Raw genomic sequence first — 18,593 nt, 5'->3', positions numbered from 1 at the left:
GTCGTTTTTGAGAAAATCGCCCAGACAACACTCCACCAAGAATAAACTACCCCTCGCATTTTTTTAGGACAAACGAGTTATGCCATATTGATAAGTTATTAATGAAATCTTTATTTATGAAATATGAACGAAAACATTTGAGTCCATTTTGAGAAAATCACTGAGAAAAAACTCACCCCCTTAGTATAAACTACCCCTTGTAGATTTTTCTCAGATAAATGCCTTATACCACAAAATAGGGTTGCTAATTAAATATTGATTGATAAAAAAGAAAGAAAACAAGATCGTTAGAGCCAGTTATGAGAAAATATCTTTTTTTTATTTTCATCGTACAGGAAACTACCCTTGTTTTGGGAGTAGGAGGGAAATAAAAAAAAAACTATAGGAAATATTATGAAAATCTTAAACTAAAATTTGGTGCAGATAAGTTGAACATACCGTAAATTTTTCAACTAATTTACGGTATGTTCAAGTATGGCTTCTTGGCGAGGTATGGCTTCTAGGCGAGTGCACAGAAAAGTGTAGCGAACGGACGGACGAACTGATGGACATGTATCGAAAAATAACTTTTTCGGTGTTAGGGGCTATAATACGTGTAAATTCGTTGAAATCTCAAATTTGATTTTTTTTTCGAACACCATACTTTCTTCTCTCATTTGTCACTTCAAAGTAAAAGGAACTCAGAACTACAGATAAAAGACACCTACTTTTACACATAGACATTTATTGATTTAAAACTGTTTTAGTTTGTGTCATTTCACTTCCAATTGAAAGGTTTTACAATGATTAACGACATACCAATGACGAGACGGAAGTTTTCAGGAAGTAAATGCATTCAGAAGTGTAGACTGCATTACAGCCTGTTTTTATTTCTGCAATTGTTAACAGCTGTAATTTCGTCCAAACGCTACATGAAATAATTTTTGGTTGACGTCATTGTATTACTATTTTAGTATTGTTCTCTTCAGACTTGGTTGAAGTTTTGTCTTAACGGTTATACATTTTTTCTTTCTTATTTCATCGTTACACATAAGAACAAAATGTTATGGTGAGTGGATAGATTCGAACCTACGAACATTGAGTTTATATTCTTCCAACACCTTACCAATGGACCAAGCTTTGTCTTCACGTTAACGCCCGGTTACAGGGTTTACTACGATTTAAATAAAATGGCTGGCTGTTAGAATTCCCTGCTCACATATTTCGATAAATAATTTTCATTGCTTCACAATATTGGCAGTGGACAAAAGTTAGCCCGTGTTGAAGCTTTTTGCTCCTAATTTAGTTATTTTACTTATTTAAGGAATATATTGAAAATTGTCAGCAGGCACGTATGCAGTAATTTATTTCGGGAGAAGTCCGACTTCAATATTAGGATAAATTATAATAAAATTTAAAAGATAATCCTCAAATTTAGGCTAAATTTACAGAGAAGTTGGGATTTCAGAGGGGAGTCCGGACCACCTGGACCCACCCCTAAATGCGTCCTTGTTTGTCAGTAACGTTTCCTCATTTTGAAACCCTCAAAAACTTCGGATATATAAAGGAAAACGAGTTATTTTCGATAAAATATCACTTCAGAAAACGCGACAGTTTTATTGCACATGGTGGTGTCCCAAGTTCACAAGGGCAAGAATTCATTAATTTTGATTCTCTGTCATTGTGCTCTATCGAAAGGTTAGGTTTGTAACATATTACTCCTACGAACAAGCATGACTGGCAGATAGGAATACTGAACACAACTCCAGAGAAATGCATGCTGAACTTAACGTTTATAGCTACGCTTTGGTGATTCGCCCTCAAGGTCAATCGAGTGGTAATTCAGTTCCGTCCCTGTTCTTAAGCCATGTTCGTATTACTTCGAACAGTTTTGATAATGAAAAGCATGCCTCTTAATATAACAGACTTCTTTCGCGTAAGAAATCGAAACTCAGTTGGTCAGAGCAACTAGTCTGTAAGAATTAGGTTGTTAGTTAGTTAGGAGCCCAGTACGAGTAAGGGTTTTTATTACTATTGTTTTTATCTTTTTTATGTGAGGAAAGATCAAATTGTGACATCGCGATATCAAATGTATTTGATTAGGTAGCTTTGTCTTAGCTAAACTTTAAACATCAGTAACCGTCGAAATTATTTCACCAACTGATCACTTACTGAACATTTCAAACACGTCAAACCAGTGGCATAACATGAAGGTTAACCTCTCCTCCGCAGTCCTTAGTTATGCGTCCGTACTTTCAAGGGCGGACTAAGGGCCGGGCGACTGCCCGGGGCGCCAGAGAAAGAGGGGCACCAAAACGAGCCTCAAAAAGTAAATTTTATAATGTGCTTTCTACTGACGTTTTTGGTTTATATTCTTGTAAAGTAGTGGCAATTATATGATCTTTTTCCATTTCACTATGGAAGAAAAGAGTTTCATAGTACTAAGGGGGCTGTATCGAAAAATTGAGAGATGGCATGTAGAATAAAGAGTGCCGGGAATTAAGTATTGTTTGTTTGTTTGCTTGAGTTTAGCGTTCCACGGTTATGCCTTAATGGGCAAGGGAGATGTGGATACTAATTATAGTGGAATCCGAACCACTTTTATCGTTCAACAGTAATCCACCGGGAATTGGACCCGGTACCACAGAAGGCAGGCGTGCTAGCCACTAGACCAGGGGGGGTGGAGTTGGTATTGTTTATAGCGGGCCATATTCTTTGTGAACTTTTCCTAGGTAATGGATTTCTTTTTGAAAATGGGTTTAAAACAGGGGCGTCATTTAGGGAGGGCAGGGAGGGGCATTTGCCCCCCGTGAGTTTGAGATGTATATAGATTTTATCATTAGAATAGTAGTAAATCAGTGAAAAACGCGAAATTTTACTTATATCAAGAGGTCTTGCCCCCCCCCCAAAGCAAAATCTGAAATGACGCTCCTGGTTTAAACTATTAAAAACACTATGATAAAATGTAAAATATAGGCTACTACTAGGGGAAGGGCGCCAAAAAGTCACTTTGCGCGTGTGAAAATTTGGCCTGCTCCGCCCCTGCGTACTTTCTGTATATTTTTTGGCCTTGCAGCTTGTGCGGTCCCCACGCCACATTGTTGCGGGGGCGCTATTTACGCCTACCCTTCGAACGTAATTCAATAACTGTTTAAGAAATTCTACCATCAGCGTGAAAACGGGAATATATTTTTCTAATAGTCCCATAGAACTTTCACTCAGAATGCCAGATGCAATTTTTCAGAGTGGGCTCTGGCTAAGTAGAAGGAAGATCTGTTTCCTAAGTAAGTTCCTTTCAGAAAGTTTGCTATTTCTTTAACAGTGATGTAAATAAATGTACTTATCGTTATTAGCTCGACACCAAACCATCCTGGACAAATCCCTCTAGAACAATGATCCTCAAAAGTTATTCTGCATAATTTTATAAGCGACTCAAGGGTGAAACACTTGTTAACGAAAGCAATGTTGTGTATATGCTGCCTTGTTTCTGACAAAATATAAAGTCTTTTGTAATCTTTAGACACTTTTCCTATTCTTTTTGTCACCCTTGGTTGTGTAAGGAAGCCTCGAACAAATAAAGAAGAGGTAATATTACAGATAAGGGGCGCTATAAATATATTAGGTATTTCTTTTGTTACCTAACCATAACGGCCTAGGGTCGTCTTCAGTAGAATAAAAAATGCTACGTGATATTATATTCACGAAGGAGGAAAGGATTCTCTAAATATATTTCTTATTCATTTTGTCTGCCCTGCTATGTAAGGGTGGCATATTCATTAATAATAATAATAATAATAATAATAATAATAATAATAATAATAATAATAATAATAATAATAATAATAATAATAATAATAAATATGAATGTCTTTGGAGAGCCGAAATTATGTGAGACGAACAATGATATGTAAAACTCATGACGATACAAAAAAAAAAAAAAAAACAGTGGTCCTAGTGGAGGAAAAACCAGGATTTTTCTCTCTCTGACTCTCTAACGTTAAGATTATGTGCTGAAGGTAAGAAGCATCATCATTCTACAATAGGTTGCTTTTACGTAGAATATCTATTACTTGAGCTCCCCTCCTTCGGGCAACTTTGCTTATGTAGTAAATTCAAAACAATTTCAATTTAAGACAAATATTTATAGAGAAAATTAAACATTTAATAGGGAAATCTGTTATCAAAATATCCAAACACGTAGATAGAAGACTATGTAGTGAGAAACATTGTGAAACTATAAAATTCTCCAAATTAGAATTAACATTTACTGAAAACATTCGTTATGCATCAGTGAGCACAGGGGAAATAATTACGAATCTGTTTGCAAACAAAAATTAGACACACTAATGCAAATGCGACGATATTTTCTCTTTTTTTTTTTTTTTTTTTTTGTATCGTCATGAGTTTTACACATATGTTACAATTTGATTCTTTCCCAAATAAAAAATAAATAAAATAACCTTAGTGATAAAAATGACAACAGTTCTTCCACGGGATTCGAACCGTCTACCTTCGGTATACAAACTCGTTGCTTTACCTAACTGAGCTATTTGCTCTCTTACGTAAGCTGGACCTGTTCTACAGTAAAGACGATTTTTCATTACGATTGGGCTAACAATTCGTCTTTTTCCATAGGTAATTTCCACTATTTGCACTATCTATACGTTAATACTTAGCATAGATTCATATATTTGGAGTTCGCTGATAATGCATATAATAAGACATATTAGAAATATTTCGTTAAAATTTTCGTTTGTAGATCTAATCCACGCTTCTCTCAATGACATAGATGTCGCTGCTTCGTGTTGAACTGCAGAATTCCCTCGCGTTCTTGAAAATTTCCCACTTTAGCAGAGTTGGTAATTCTCGAGATTTCTGTCGATTTAATGTTTTTTGCTTCTAATTTCTTTATTTTAAGCTAATATCTAACACAAATATTAAAAACGGGTTTGTTATTAACCTGTCCTGCTGGGGAAACCTTCCGAAATTTCGAACATATAAAGAAAACGGAGATATTTTCAAAAAACTTCAAAATAAAGAGACGCGTCATTTATTTTGCTCATGGTAGTACATTTTGTCACTATTTAAAACTAGTATAAAATCCTGTTTTGCGATTATGTCTGATTATAGAATAAAAATAAATTAGAATAAATTAGAATAGATTTAATTATAAATTGGAATAGATTTTATTATAAATTAGAACAAACTACTACCAGCAGCGACTATACATAAATTTCACTTCCGTTAAATCTAACGTAAGACAAATCAGGCTGTGATTGCAGAAAATATATGTGCATTTCGTTATAAAGCAAACAGCGTATTGTGAGGCAATTATTTGACACGTGAAATATCATCTCACAAACTATTTGAAAACCACTTTGGACTAAAAATAAATTTAGAAAATTTCTCAAATTTAAGAAAGAATGGCATATCCAATAGGTCAGCTCCAACGATCTATCCCTCGAAGCAAGGAAATCTAAGAACATTCCATAACCTATCACTTGACGTATTGTCCGTGATAAATTGCGATTTGCAACAACGTGACCAAAGATTATTAAATTCCTTGTTTAATGCGCCGAAAACATTATTGCCCTGAGCTCCTCAAATGTGAGTTTACGATCACTGTTATTTTATTCTCTTGGAGTACTTGATTTTGTATATTCCTTTATAAGACGAAGCAATAGTTCGCTGAAATGCACTAATGACAGAGTATCTCTTCAGCGGCAGGTACAGACAATGGGATCCCTTTCCCTTCTTTCCCTCAGAACGATCAGACTATACCGTCTACCAGAGAAATAAAGACCAGCAGCCAAGCAAGTGTCGAGAGTCAGGCTCAAAATCAAGTGAGATTCTGCTCCAATCCAGAAAAAAAACTATCCAAGACTGGGTTATGGCGAATGTGCCTGGCTCGTATCTTCAGTGGGTTTTTTTTTTCAGAATACCAGCAGCTATTGGAAAATAAGTAGCATGGGCGCCCGCAAGATTTTTTCCAAGGGAGGGCAAAACACACACATTTAAGTAAAACGCGTGTAACACACAGGTCCCTTAAGCAGGAGTAGTATGATAACTAGGATTCATAATCTTTTATTCCTGATGTCTGAAAGGAGAAGAATTTCCTCTTTTAAAAAAACGTCTTATATCCTTTGCCTCTTAAAAAAGTATTATATCCATTCTGAACACTACACCATTAACAAACATTTAAAAACAACAACAACAACAACAAGTAATTGTAATCGACTCCTGAAAGCAATTAAACTCAAACTTTTGTCACTAGAACAGCCTATAAATGCTAACCTTTTCGAAAATCCAGGGAGGGGCAATTGCCCCCTCTTGCCCCCTCTGTGGGCGCCCATGACAAGTTGCACTTTATAAGTGGGAACACGGCTTGAGTGAAGAGACACACCAATATTTCTATCATCAAATGCACTTTGGTGCAAAAAAAAAAAAAAAAAAAAAAAAAAAACTTTGTTTTATTACCAGCTCGTAACAGGATTAATAATCATTCTTAGAGATTGTATTCATGGAAAACTGCTTTAGGAATTCATTTAAAACATTAAGAAACTGTATGGGATGATTAAATTATTCACTTACCTGTCCATAGCTGTGGAAAGTTAGGTAGATTAATAAGTTCTCATTGTTGTCCAGAATAAAGTTAGATGCAGCTACGGTTTCCTTTTCAGAAAAGGCTTTCGGTCCTGCATAGTCTTCTACACAAGGATAATCACTGGCTCCAACCTCTGAAAATGAGAAAAGAAAATATTGTTGTGGACATTAGTTGTAAATTGGAGAGTTTTAAAACAATACTCTTAAGCTTGTTCTAACAGTTAATCGGGTAAAAGAATAAACAATTTGAATATAAACCATTTCTTTATTAACATTTTTATATATGCTTATCAGGGACGTAAAGTTCATGTAACTGTTGTTTTCGGCGGTAACACTAAAAAATATACTACAGTTTCTAGTAGTTCAATTAACTAATAATAATATTTTAAAACAAAATGAATAAGAACAATATTTTCGTTTGGTTATGTTGAATGGAGTGATATGTGATCCAATGGAAAATTTTATTACTGACGAGGAAAATTGTAACAACCAACCCAGTAAGGAATATTGACTGCACCTGTCGTTTCATGACTCTGTCTCGTGTCAGAACATATTGCCTCTTGAGGGCACTCTTATCGCTCATCTGGACGGTAAAGTCCCATCTTTTTGTGAATATGGTGAGAGAATTTCATTATAAACCATATTCTGGAATCTTGTATACGTTGTTAACTTCCAACTTTGCCACAATACACAAAATTATAGTATTAGAAGCATGCCAGGAGAAAATCTGTCCATTCTGTCAACTTCACTGGTAAGAGGAAGACGTTCCAATTTGGCAATAGATATTGCTTAAAAAACATGTTCTTTTCTAAGTAGATTCAGGGTTGCCATATTATGAACCTAACCTAACTTAACAAAAAAGAGGTACATGATACTGTAGCCAATTGTATTCCATTGAACAACCTAGAACCGTTGAGTAAATTATGGCAATACTTTCATTAGTAGATAGGATTGAAGTCAACTTAAGAAATGGATGCACAGAGTTACTTTCAGAAAACTCGCTCTGGGACATGGGTATACATACATATCAGCGAAGCGCCCAGGCACAGAGCATACACATTGGGTTGTGTTTGAAGTTAATAGAAATATCATTTTCCTTGAACATGAAAAATTACCAATGTCGGCGACATTGATCTATTGTTGCAAAAGAATCGACCTCTAGAACTACAATACAAGAATCTACAGCTGAGATGTAAGTCTGCGTAGTTATTACCTTATGGTTATTAGTACTGTAGTTTCTGGTTGGACAAGAGGTAAATTATTCTCTGTGAGTACTGAACGGTAACACCCGCGTACTACTCACACTACGCTGCCGATGTTTACTGAACAGAAAAATTACCTTGAGTCTTCAATAACTTTAAGCTGTACACAGCAAAAAAAAAAAAAAAAAAAAAAAAAAAAAAAAATGTAGTTTTAATACAACTCAATTACACGTAACGCAGGTCAGTGATAACATGAATACTACTATAGTGTGTGATTTCAGTACCAAGTGTACGATGTTACGGTTAACACAGTCCTGATGTTAACGGTTTGACATACAGTGTTGAGTGGTACTAAGACAACCGTGTTAATTTTGCACTGAGAAAATACCCAACACGGTGCTAAAGAACTAGGTGGATGAATAAAGGAACGTGCAAATAGGAAGAACGTCACGGTGTTCTTCCTCTATGGTAACATCACAATTAACATGATGAAAACAAGACACGGTATTATTCGTCAGTGTTAAGCTAAACATTTTAGTTGCTAAGAAAAACGACTTAGGAAAAACATCATAACCACTTCAAAATCCTGTATTGTAGATTTTCACGTATACATTGCTTTGCAGGGATATCACAAATGTCTAAGAAAATTGTATTGAAAACTTTTATTAATTCTCGCCTTGCCTTTTTTTAGGGGTGAAGGAAGTATAAATATGTTGATAATGAAAATATCAAAATCGAGATTTCAGTAAATTTCCATGTTTCATGGCAACTACAAGCCGAAAAATGATTTTTGGATATCTGGTTGTCCATGCATTCCAATTCAAATGTTTTCACTCGTCTAGAGGCTGTACCATTGAACGTATCTGGATCAAATTTTAAATTTCAAGTTTTCGTCAGATTTTCCAGGGAGCTTTTTGAATTTTTCCCCACCCCCAAAACTAAGGATAATTTACTGAAGGGTGAAAATCAAGAACTGCGATTTTCTAGAAAATGGATCTATCGAATTTGTTTATATTTCATACATCAATATTTCATTGGAAACCCCAGAATGTGGTATAAGCCGTTCCTGTAGAAAAAGTCAAGAAGGGATCATTTACTCTTGGAAGTGAGTTTTTATAAGGTTTTCTCAAAAACAACCTAGGTAATTTTGTAAACATTTCATAAACTGTCCATTAAGTAACCTACAATATGATATACATAACATTTTATTAAAAATTCACAAGAGGTAGATTACCTCTGGGCTGATTTTATTCCGGACGATTTTCTCAAATACCACTCAGGCAATTCTGATTATATTTCATAAATGAATATTAGATTTAGAAACCTACAACACGCTAAAAAAAATTGTTTTTCATTAAAGAATTCATAAATGATAATTTACTTTTCGGGGCGAGTTTCCCAGATGATTTTCTCAGAAAACACGTAATTTTGTTCATATTCCATAAAAACACATTTTTAACAACTCTATAATAGGGCAAGAATAATTTATCGTCAAAAAGTAAGCAACAGGTAGTTTGCTCTTGGAAGTGTTTTCTTGGATGCAGTTTTCCGAAACCGCCTATTATAATTTTATTTATGTATCGCAAATAAACGTTTTCAAAATACTTCTAAGCAAAGAACTTTTAACAACGTATTTGATTACATTTTGCCATTTTGCTGGGAATTTCCCGGGCTCATCCTTCATCGTGGATGGCAATTCGCAACATTAAAGTCTGTGACGTTCCTCTTGTTCGCCGATTATGTTTCGAAACTCGCAACCACTTATAAATATTTTTGCCATGTAGATACTTTATTATCTCTCATAATAATCACTTACGTTTAACTAGGAAGAATATGTATTTGTAATCATAGGTGTTTGGCAAATGTATACAAAACAACACCAATAGTGTTACGAATATCACTCCATACTGAAAGTTACCACGTCACGTGGTGGATATATCCATTACCATTTTAACAATTTACTCCAAAATCCGATGAAGTTGGCGTAGTACGAGGTATGTGTCAAAATTCAGCACAGCTTTTGGCAAGACAGTCTTATTATGTTGAATTAGCATAGCCACTTTTTATACACCGAATTACACAACCATTTTTACATCTCCATTTTACATTTTTTCACTGTGTAGGCCCAGATGCTAAATAGACACACACACACACATATATATATATATACATGATTTACGTGATCAAAAACACGTAGTGCAGAATGCAACGATCTAGTTACCAGTGGCGTACGCAGAATTTCTTTACCTGGGGGTTCAAACCCAGTTCATATCGGTTCATGATTTTTTTGTGTACATATCTTAATACCGTATTTTTTTATTATTCATACTATGTCATTCAAGGGGTGTTCAAACCCCGAAAGTCCTCTCTTTTCGAACGCCATGTTTGCATACGAATATGTTGTTAAAAGATATTACCTTAAAATGAATTACAAGTAACGCTGTTTCTCTTACCGTTCCAGTGGAATCCATAGTTTCTATTTCCATCAACGCCTCTGCAGAGCAAGGATTCTGTCTGGGAACGAGTCTTTCGCCACATCCTGTCCTATTTTAAGAGAAAAATATATAATAACTACAACATACAAATATCTCACGTTTTAAATTACACAGATACAAGTTCATTTGCGTAATCATTATAAAATTACTATTGTGTTCTTTGAAGTAGAAACTCGAAAATTCTTTGTCAAAAATTTATTTTGCCGAAATTATTATTACTTAAATAAATCAATTGATTTGAAATCATATTAAATAATGTTGCGGTTTGTCTTGATTAATCTACACAAACGTGATAGAAAAAGCAAGTTCATCTGTTCAAGATAATCCTGAGAAACTAGTCAATCATTTTTTTTTCTTTCACCAGGATGCAGTAAGAAATAATAGTGCTAATAGAACTGAATTTTATCACAAGCCATTGACCTAATATGATTATCACTTTATTATTTCAACACCGGTGTCGAGGTGTTGCGGTTAACACAGGCCTAGTTTTACCGGTTTAATACAGAATTGGTGTTAACCAATATTAAATGTAGGACGATGTTAACCTTGGGGTGTGGGAATAACATCGTGGTGATGTTAAAAAGCTAGGCGCATGAACACAGAAATTGGAACAGTGCAACGCTATTCTTTCACTAAGTACCCTATACTATAAGTAGCACCCCAGTTTGCACGGTGAATGAAAGCCATTGAAGCACCAATATTGACCACTGTGTTATTTTTCAGTGATCCACCACACATGTTAATTGCTAAGAACAATGACTTACTACAAGATATCACAGCCGCTTCAAAATCCAATATATCAGATGGATGCATTATGGATTTGATTTGTTTGGCGTCTCTTTAGCAACAAAGCTATATGAGATGTGAACCTACAGCTTAACGTTGGATCAGAACGAGATGAGCTCTCACTGGTAATTGAACCCGGGTCTCCTGCGCGAAAAGCATAGCCACGAAGAACTAATCAGACATCTATACTGTAATTTATATCGTCTACATTGCCTTTCAGTGAGTCACAACTTACATTGAGAATTTGCAATAGTTTTCTATAGCTATGTATAAAGTTCTGTGCGTTACATTTAACATCTATACCAAGCAACAAACAACATATTATATGTTTTGTAATCTTCTACAAAGAAGTTTTGTAAAGATCTGAATTTTCTATCAAAATTTCCGTTAGCAGAAGGTCTGTGATAAGTTTTCGATATTCTTACACTTGTTTGTGAATTTCAACCCATAACGACAGGGACATTGCACACCGCGTTTGAATACTTTCCTGGTCATTTCTTTCATTCAGAAAGTGTAGTTGCCAAATTCCAACCTAAGTCTACGATATTCCTCTTCCTGGCCTACTCTACATCTGTTTCTCAAAAACATTTGTAAATAATTTATTTCACATACTTTATTATCTCTCATGGTATTTATTTCTGTTTAATTATAAAGAAAAATATTTTTAAGCGTTATTCTTTGGCAACTATACACAAAACAACACCGATAGTGTATTACTAAAATGACCATTATACAGGTCGCCAGTTCAGCACTATCATTTTAAATATTTACTCCGAAATCCGATACAGATGAGGCAGCTACAGGCATGTAACAAAATTTAACACAACTTGGGTATTACAGAGGTATTTTGTTGAATTAGCACAGCCATTTTCACTGTGTGGAAACAATGGATTTCTTCAAGTAAACGTGGCCATCCGCTGTTCTTTTATAGGTCATATTCCAGCAACTCTGAATCGAAATTTATAATCGTTTGGCTTGAGGAAATATCCAAATTTGCCAAGTGAGAATCCCATCCATGACATTTGTGGAAAAGAATATAGTGATTTCTAAAGATAGGTGGGCGGCCAGATTTCTTTTCCTATGAATATTTTCAGCCAAAGTTACATCAAGTTTAGACTCAAGAGCACTAATAACCCATTGTTTAAAAAGTAGTACAAGATGCTTGAAAAACAAGTTTAATTTTATGATCTTGAAGCTTTGCTGGCGTCTACTATTAATCCAATGTTCTCGGGATTGCTGCCAGAGTGAATGTTGCTGTGCTGAGCTTTCGTTACCATACAGAGGCAACATCTTCAGAGCTATGTGTTGGAGTATGTTCACACTCCAACACATAGCTCTGAAGATGTTGCCGCTGTATGGTAACGAAAGGTCAGCACAGCAACATTCACTCTGGCAGCAATCCCGAGAACATTGGATTAAAAGTTTAATTTTCTCTCTACAGTATGACTTACCCTTTTTCGTGACAGATTTTTCTGAAAACACGAGTTATCGTGATGGAAACTTTTATTTCCAACAACTTTTAGACATACCATCTTCCGCATGCTTCAATGTAAATGTTGCTGTTGTTTCGGAATGTTCACAGTATCCAGAAGAATGTGGATTTGTTAATCCATAAAACACTTGCCTATATTTCGTACTAGACAAACCTGTCTTGAAGATCGATAAAATAATCGTACAACGTTGAGGTAGTGACTGATAAAATGTCGCATACACATTGCTCAATCGTTATTTCAACATTGAGGAAACATTGAATCATCGTATTTACTTCTGACTTGATTAAATATTTTATATTTTAACTCTAATTTACCAGTCTGAAAGGTTCAAAGCAAGCATATGTGGTGACACATATTAGGAAACCTTCTAATGTAGTCAGATTCGTTAGATGTATCATTGAACCTGTGATTAGCTAGAGATAACAGTTGACGAAACCCCGTCCTTACAATTTCTAAACAATATATATACAGATGGTGATCAGAAAAACGGAAACACCTGTAGTTTGCAACACGTCAGATGTATGGGTTGGCAGTGGTGTCGTGGCGCCCGTTGCGCCGGACCGCTGGTGGTGGTGTGTTAGGTCGGTCTCCATACTACGTCAGGCGCAGTGGAACAGCAGTGTCCAGTGGCTGCAGCAGACGGAGGTAATGTAAAATGGGAGACCTCTCAGATTTTCAAAGAGGGCAAATTGTTGGTTCGCGGTTATGTGGAGTGAGTGTGACGACAGTGGCTACTGTGTTAGGTGTGTCGCGTGGGACAGTGTCGAAGGTGAAGACGGCCTACACAACACACGGGAAAACCACATCGGGGAAGCGGAAGAGTGGGCGGAAGAAAATCATGAGGTCACGCCGGGTATTAAAGCGTATTGCCACGAAGAACCGTCGTGCCACTGCGGAGCAAGTGACGGAGGAACTCAATCAACACCTCCCCCACCCTCTTTCGACAATCACAGTCCGCCGCGAATCACATGACATTAACTTACGGGGTCGTGTTGCACGGGCCAAACCGCTTATCAGGAACCAAAACGCTTTCGCACGCCGCAAATGGTGCCGCGACCATGCAACTTGGACCGTTGAGGACTGGAAACGTGTGATATGGTCGGATGAGTCATCCTTCACCCTATTCCCAACCACGGGCCGTGTTTGTGTGTGGAGAACGCCCAAAGAAGCTTATGATCTGCAGTGTCTCCGCCCAACTCTGAAACATGGCGGCGGCTCGGTGATGCTGTGGGCCGTAATATCATGATTTTCATTTAGTCCTGTGGTCACACTTAGTGGACGAATCACTGCCAACGATTATGTCGCAATTTTAGGAGACCACTTGCATCCTATGGTCCGGATGTTGTTCCCGGACAATGACGCCATCTTCCAGGATGATAATGCACCCATTCACACAGCTGGCGTTGTTGCAGCGTGGTTTGAGGAACATCGGGATGAAGTTCAACACCTCCCCTGGCCCGCCCAATCCCCAGATCTCAACATAATTGAACATCTGTGGTCCGTCTTGAAAACACGACTCCGGCGACGATTTCCACCTCCATCCTCTCTCACAGAACTGGCCGATGCCCTGGTGTAAAATTCCACTTGCTACCATTCACGACCTCTATGCCTCCATCCCATGTCGCATCAAGGCTGTTCTGAAGGCGAAAGGTGGCCCGAGTTTAATTATATTAGTTAAGTTGTACTTTTTATGATAAGAACAGTGATCCAAACTGTGCTCTTTAAAGTTAAGTTTTAAATTTTTACACCCGCTTTCAACGTCCTTTCCGTGTCGTTTCCTCGACCTCTTTCATTACAATCATCACAAATATATATAAATTGAACTTACACTATTTCTTGAAAATTCATATCCATCAGGATTAAGGACTGGAAGGATATACCAATCAACATTGTCCACAAGAGCACTGTTTGTTTCGTAGTTTTCGACCAATTGATTAAGGATATACAATACGACGGCAGGAGCAATCCATTCTCTGGCATGAATTCCTAATAAATAAATAAATAGTGTTTAAATAAGTTTCTGTGATTCAAATTAGTAAAAATAACTTTCAATTGAGATAGCTTTGAACTAACTTTGACAACAGAATAGAATATATCACTGCCTGCTAGTAGTAACAAAGAAATAATTTTATCGATAACTTGTTTCTAATTGTCCATTTACCTTAAAAGTTTAAATTGTTACTTAGAACATTCTGAGGAGAAAGGAGAGAGCTATCTCAAAGGGATTTTAGATTCAGAACCATCATCTTCTATTTATCTACCTGTAACTAATGTTATGATCTGTTACCCGTTCGTAATTTTGCCTGTTTCACCGAGAAAATTTGTTGTTAGATTAGAGTTTAGCGTTGCTTTCAGCACTGAGAATGTACAAGTCGTGGATACACCTTAACGTGGTATCTGAACCACATCAGTTCTCACTGGGAATCAAACCTGGATCTCTCACACCAAAGGTGCATACGGTAAGCATACAGCGATCAAATAGCTCATCACCAAGAAAAGAAATCTATCGAATAAGGGACCTCACATTGAGAATCAGATATTAGGTAATTCCAGAAATTTTCTTTATAAAATATTTTCAACTTTGGAATTTTGTTGAATTTACTAACTGTGTGATTCTCCATTGTAGGAGCTTTGTTTAATATAGCCTTCAATTTAATTTAAACAGCTCTCTGGGCAAGACAATACGTTTGTTGTAAAAATTAGTAACGTGTTACAGTTTCGCCAACTTTGCCTTCATCAGGCACACCAGACAGATACTTTAAAAGTGTCTGTTGAAGCCAGGTGGATAGTTTTGGAACTCTTTTATTATTTTTTACAATAATTATTTTATATTAATTATTTTATATTAATTATTTTTTTACAATAAACGTGTTGTTTTGTTCAACGAGTAGTTTAAATAAAATTTAAATGAATTGAGTAATATCTGATTCTCAAAATGAGGTCTGTTTTTCACTTTGGGTGACATCATAAATCTCTTGTTTGAATTGTTTCTTCTGTCTTTGAGGAAGCAAACATCACTTTCTTTTTCTCTTCTGAAATTTTCATCTCCACTTCCGCTTTATCTCACTGGTATCTGCTTTCTTTTGCATAACAAATGTATTGCTGTCCTCTGGACAATATCGAAAGGGAAAATGAAAGTACCAGAAAAAATCACCCGTTTACATACCACAAAAAAGTCCGACAGTCACTTTCTTTATTTGATTTAAAAAGACGCACATTATTTTGTGTAGAGCAAATGATATTATATTTTGTTTCTAAATTTAGCGATTTACAGTCTAAGATTCATTTTAACTCTTATCACACTTCAATTTATTTAGCACTGTGTGTTACCTCCCAAAAAATTTTGTATCTTCCAAATCATACACGACAAAAATGAGTTTCGCAACTTAATAAGACAGTCAATATTACTATCCTAGGCATAACTTCCTCTATTACATAGAGCACTTGTCAACGTTTGAAAATGGTTAACCGCGGTGCTTTCATGTGTGCGTATTTCCCAGTAAAGTGGCAAGATATTTACATGATGAAGAAATCCCTATCATACCCAAAGACGCATGTCCAGTTTATAGACTGCAGTGCATGTATTATCTGGAAGAACATCTGTAATGATGATACAGATAAACTGACCGTAATAAAACATCAAGTGAAGAAATGACATAGGCTCAGATCAGGGAAATCGGTTGGCCACGAGAGGAATTTGTCATCATCTGTAACAACGCTCAACCTAGAGCTCTGCAAGGATCCTATTGAGGCATAGGTGAAGCAGGCTACTTGGTCCTAGGTCAAATGGCTCAAGTTTTCAGTATGAGTCAGTGGACATTGTGTCAAATTTAAGTGACCAACTGTGATAACCACCCAATACTATTTACTGGAACTTACAATTCACTGTATCTCATTGTGATCCACCACCTACTCATTCACAGATGTCATATACCCTTCGGCAAGCACATTTGTCTCTGGAGCAAAATAATGGGTTTGATTCCCGATTGTAACTCATGTGGTTCATGTTCCACGTTGAGCTGCAGGTCCAGTCTCTTACAGTCTTGGTGCTGAAAACTGACACTAAAGTCAAAACCAATCATCCAAACCAGCCTGCACACATACCAGTCGTGTACGTTACCGAAAACGATTGACCTGTATAAAACAACCTGCCTTGTCAAGTTCTTTTTATGTATAATCTATAAGCAAGCGGTTTCTTCCTCGAGAGTAGATATTTGCAACTGGATTCTTTTGCATACAACTTTGAATATATTTGAATATATTTTATATAATGATATCGTACCTAAAATCAATGTTTTGAGTTACAGTGAGACACTGTAGGTTGTGGACTAAGTGGATTAAGTAGAATTGTTGATCATAATGAATCAGTGAAAGCGTGGAACACGTTTTCATTGACCCATGCCATCTCTAGACAGAATCCACAGATTACCCTGACAATGGAACGGGAAACTCTGAACTATCGATAATGCGTCTTATATTTGGATCATATTTGTTCTATTCTATCAAATGAATTATTCGTTCATGAATACTACCCATTAATTGTGCTTTCGTTGTAAGAAATCATTCATCCTGAAAGACGAGTCTATATCGATAGAATTTAATTTCTGGTTGAGTTCATATTCATGATTTTTCCTTTTACGCACACCGGCGTATCAAGAGCAGAGAGAACAATTCAATCTAGAATTATGGAAGTCACAGATGTGTAAGAAAGATACGTTACATTTCGACTTATTCAATATGCGCTACAGTGTATTTACCTCCGTCAACAAAAATGGCAGGCTTTCCTGAACCTCCTGTTGAAATAGTCAACAATCTCATATCACGACCTTCGTAGGTTGTACCAATGCTTTGAACACTTGCCAGGTCTGGATAATTAGCTGCCAATTCATCGAGGTAGTCATTGATCTGAAAGAAAAGATGTAAGATTCATTTCAAAACATAAAGTTTTACATATATTCGCCTGAAGGTAACTACCGTCTCATTACGAAGAAAATTGTAATATATCAAGCAATCCACATTTAAGAGTCTCACTTCGTGTTCTAGGGTGTAAGTAGAGTATTAAGGAAAAACTGCCAGGTAAATATTAGGAATATCTACTGGTACTGAAGACGTTATATTTTGAAATACACTATACAAGTAAGTTAAGTTTCAAAACAATTTACATGATCTTATAAAATATACTAAAATTATTTATGGCTACTACTGTAGGTGATGGATTAGGTGAAAAGAAACAATTTAGTGTAGTAGCTTAGCGACTGGATCATGCAAAATGTGATACCAACATGCCAGTTTCAGGGATGATAGACCTATTAATAAGAAGTAAATCCTGATATAGAACCACCTCGGCGGGGGTATATGACGTCATCAATATGGCCGCCAACAAATTTCGACTTAACTAAGTTCTAAAATGTATAACTCCATGACCATTCAAGGTAGAAACTTCGTTTCTCCTTTATTTTGCAGAGAATACATTGTATTTCTATTGTCATTATAAATTCTTGTCTTATATTGCCGCCAATTTTAAATATGGCGTCTCGAACTGGAAAAATTATTTTCAAAACGATTTTCTATGTTTTATAGCAAATAACTTTGAAACTGCTATGATTATGGAAAAATACTTTGAAACAATCGTCAAAGGTCATTTCAATAGCTTTCGAACGCGACCAGAATCATTGATTTATCTCAACAAATAACTGAGATAATCAATTTTTTGTTGGACTAAATGTCGAACTTTCGTGAATAATGTTCGAATGTATCCGTAGATAAAGTTATATGGCATTTGTAGTTCCATTGGCCCTTTGATAATAGGAACATAGTACCGCTACCAGTATGTTCCTTTTAACGTGGAGAATAGCAAATCACAAGTGTTTATCTTCTGTCCGTGCTGAAAACCCTTTATAACGTCATAAATACAAGATGGCCGACGCGGTTTATCTCCGGTACGAGAAGTGGGAATTTCTCGCCATAGAAAAATAATATAAACATGCAATAACCGCCAATCTCTTTCTTTTGATGTAAAGAATCTTGACATAACA

General features: G+C 36.1%; 1 protein-coding gene across 1 annotated transcript in view; it reads right to left on the bottom strand.

Moving 5' to 3' along the window:
* Positions 1-18,593, bottom strand: part of LOC145674509 (carboxypeptidase B-like) — a 53,391-nt gene that overhangs the window by 11,253 nt on the left and 23,545 nt on the right. Inside the window, exons 4-7 of the mRNA XM_081744665.1 lie at positions 17,316-17,463; positions 14,387-14,544; positions 10,238-10,328; positions 6,571-6,716 (exon numbers count right to left, since the gene is read on the bottom strand). Coding sequence (XP_081600791.1) covers positions 6,571-6,716; positions 10,238-10,328; positions 14,387-14,544; positions 17,316-17,463 — 543 coding nt within the window. The remainder of the gene's footprint in view (positions 1-6,570; positions 6,717-10,237; positions 10,329-14,386; positions 14,545-17,315; positions 17,464-18,593) is intronic.

Source organism: Thermobia domestica, chromosome 17 (assembly GCF_964235325.1).
Source record: "Thermobia domestica chromosome 17, izTheDome1.hap1.1, whole genome shotgun sequence".
Taxonomy (NCBI): Eukaryota; Metazoa; Arthropoda; class Insecta; order Zygentoma; family Lepismatidae; genus Thermobia; species Thermobia domestica.
The sequence above is the reverse complement of the archived record's forward strand: the minus strand, read 5'-3'. Positions and strand labels throughout refer to the sequence as shown.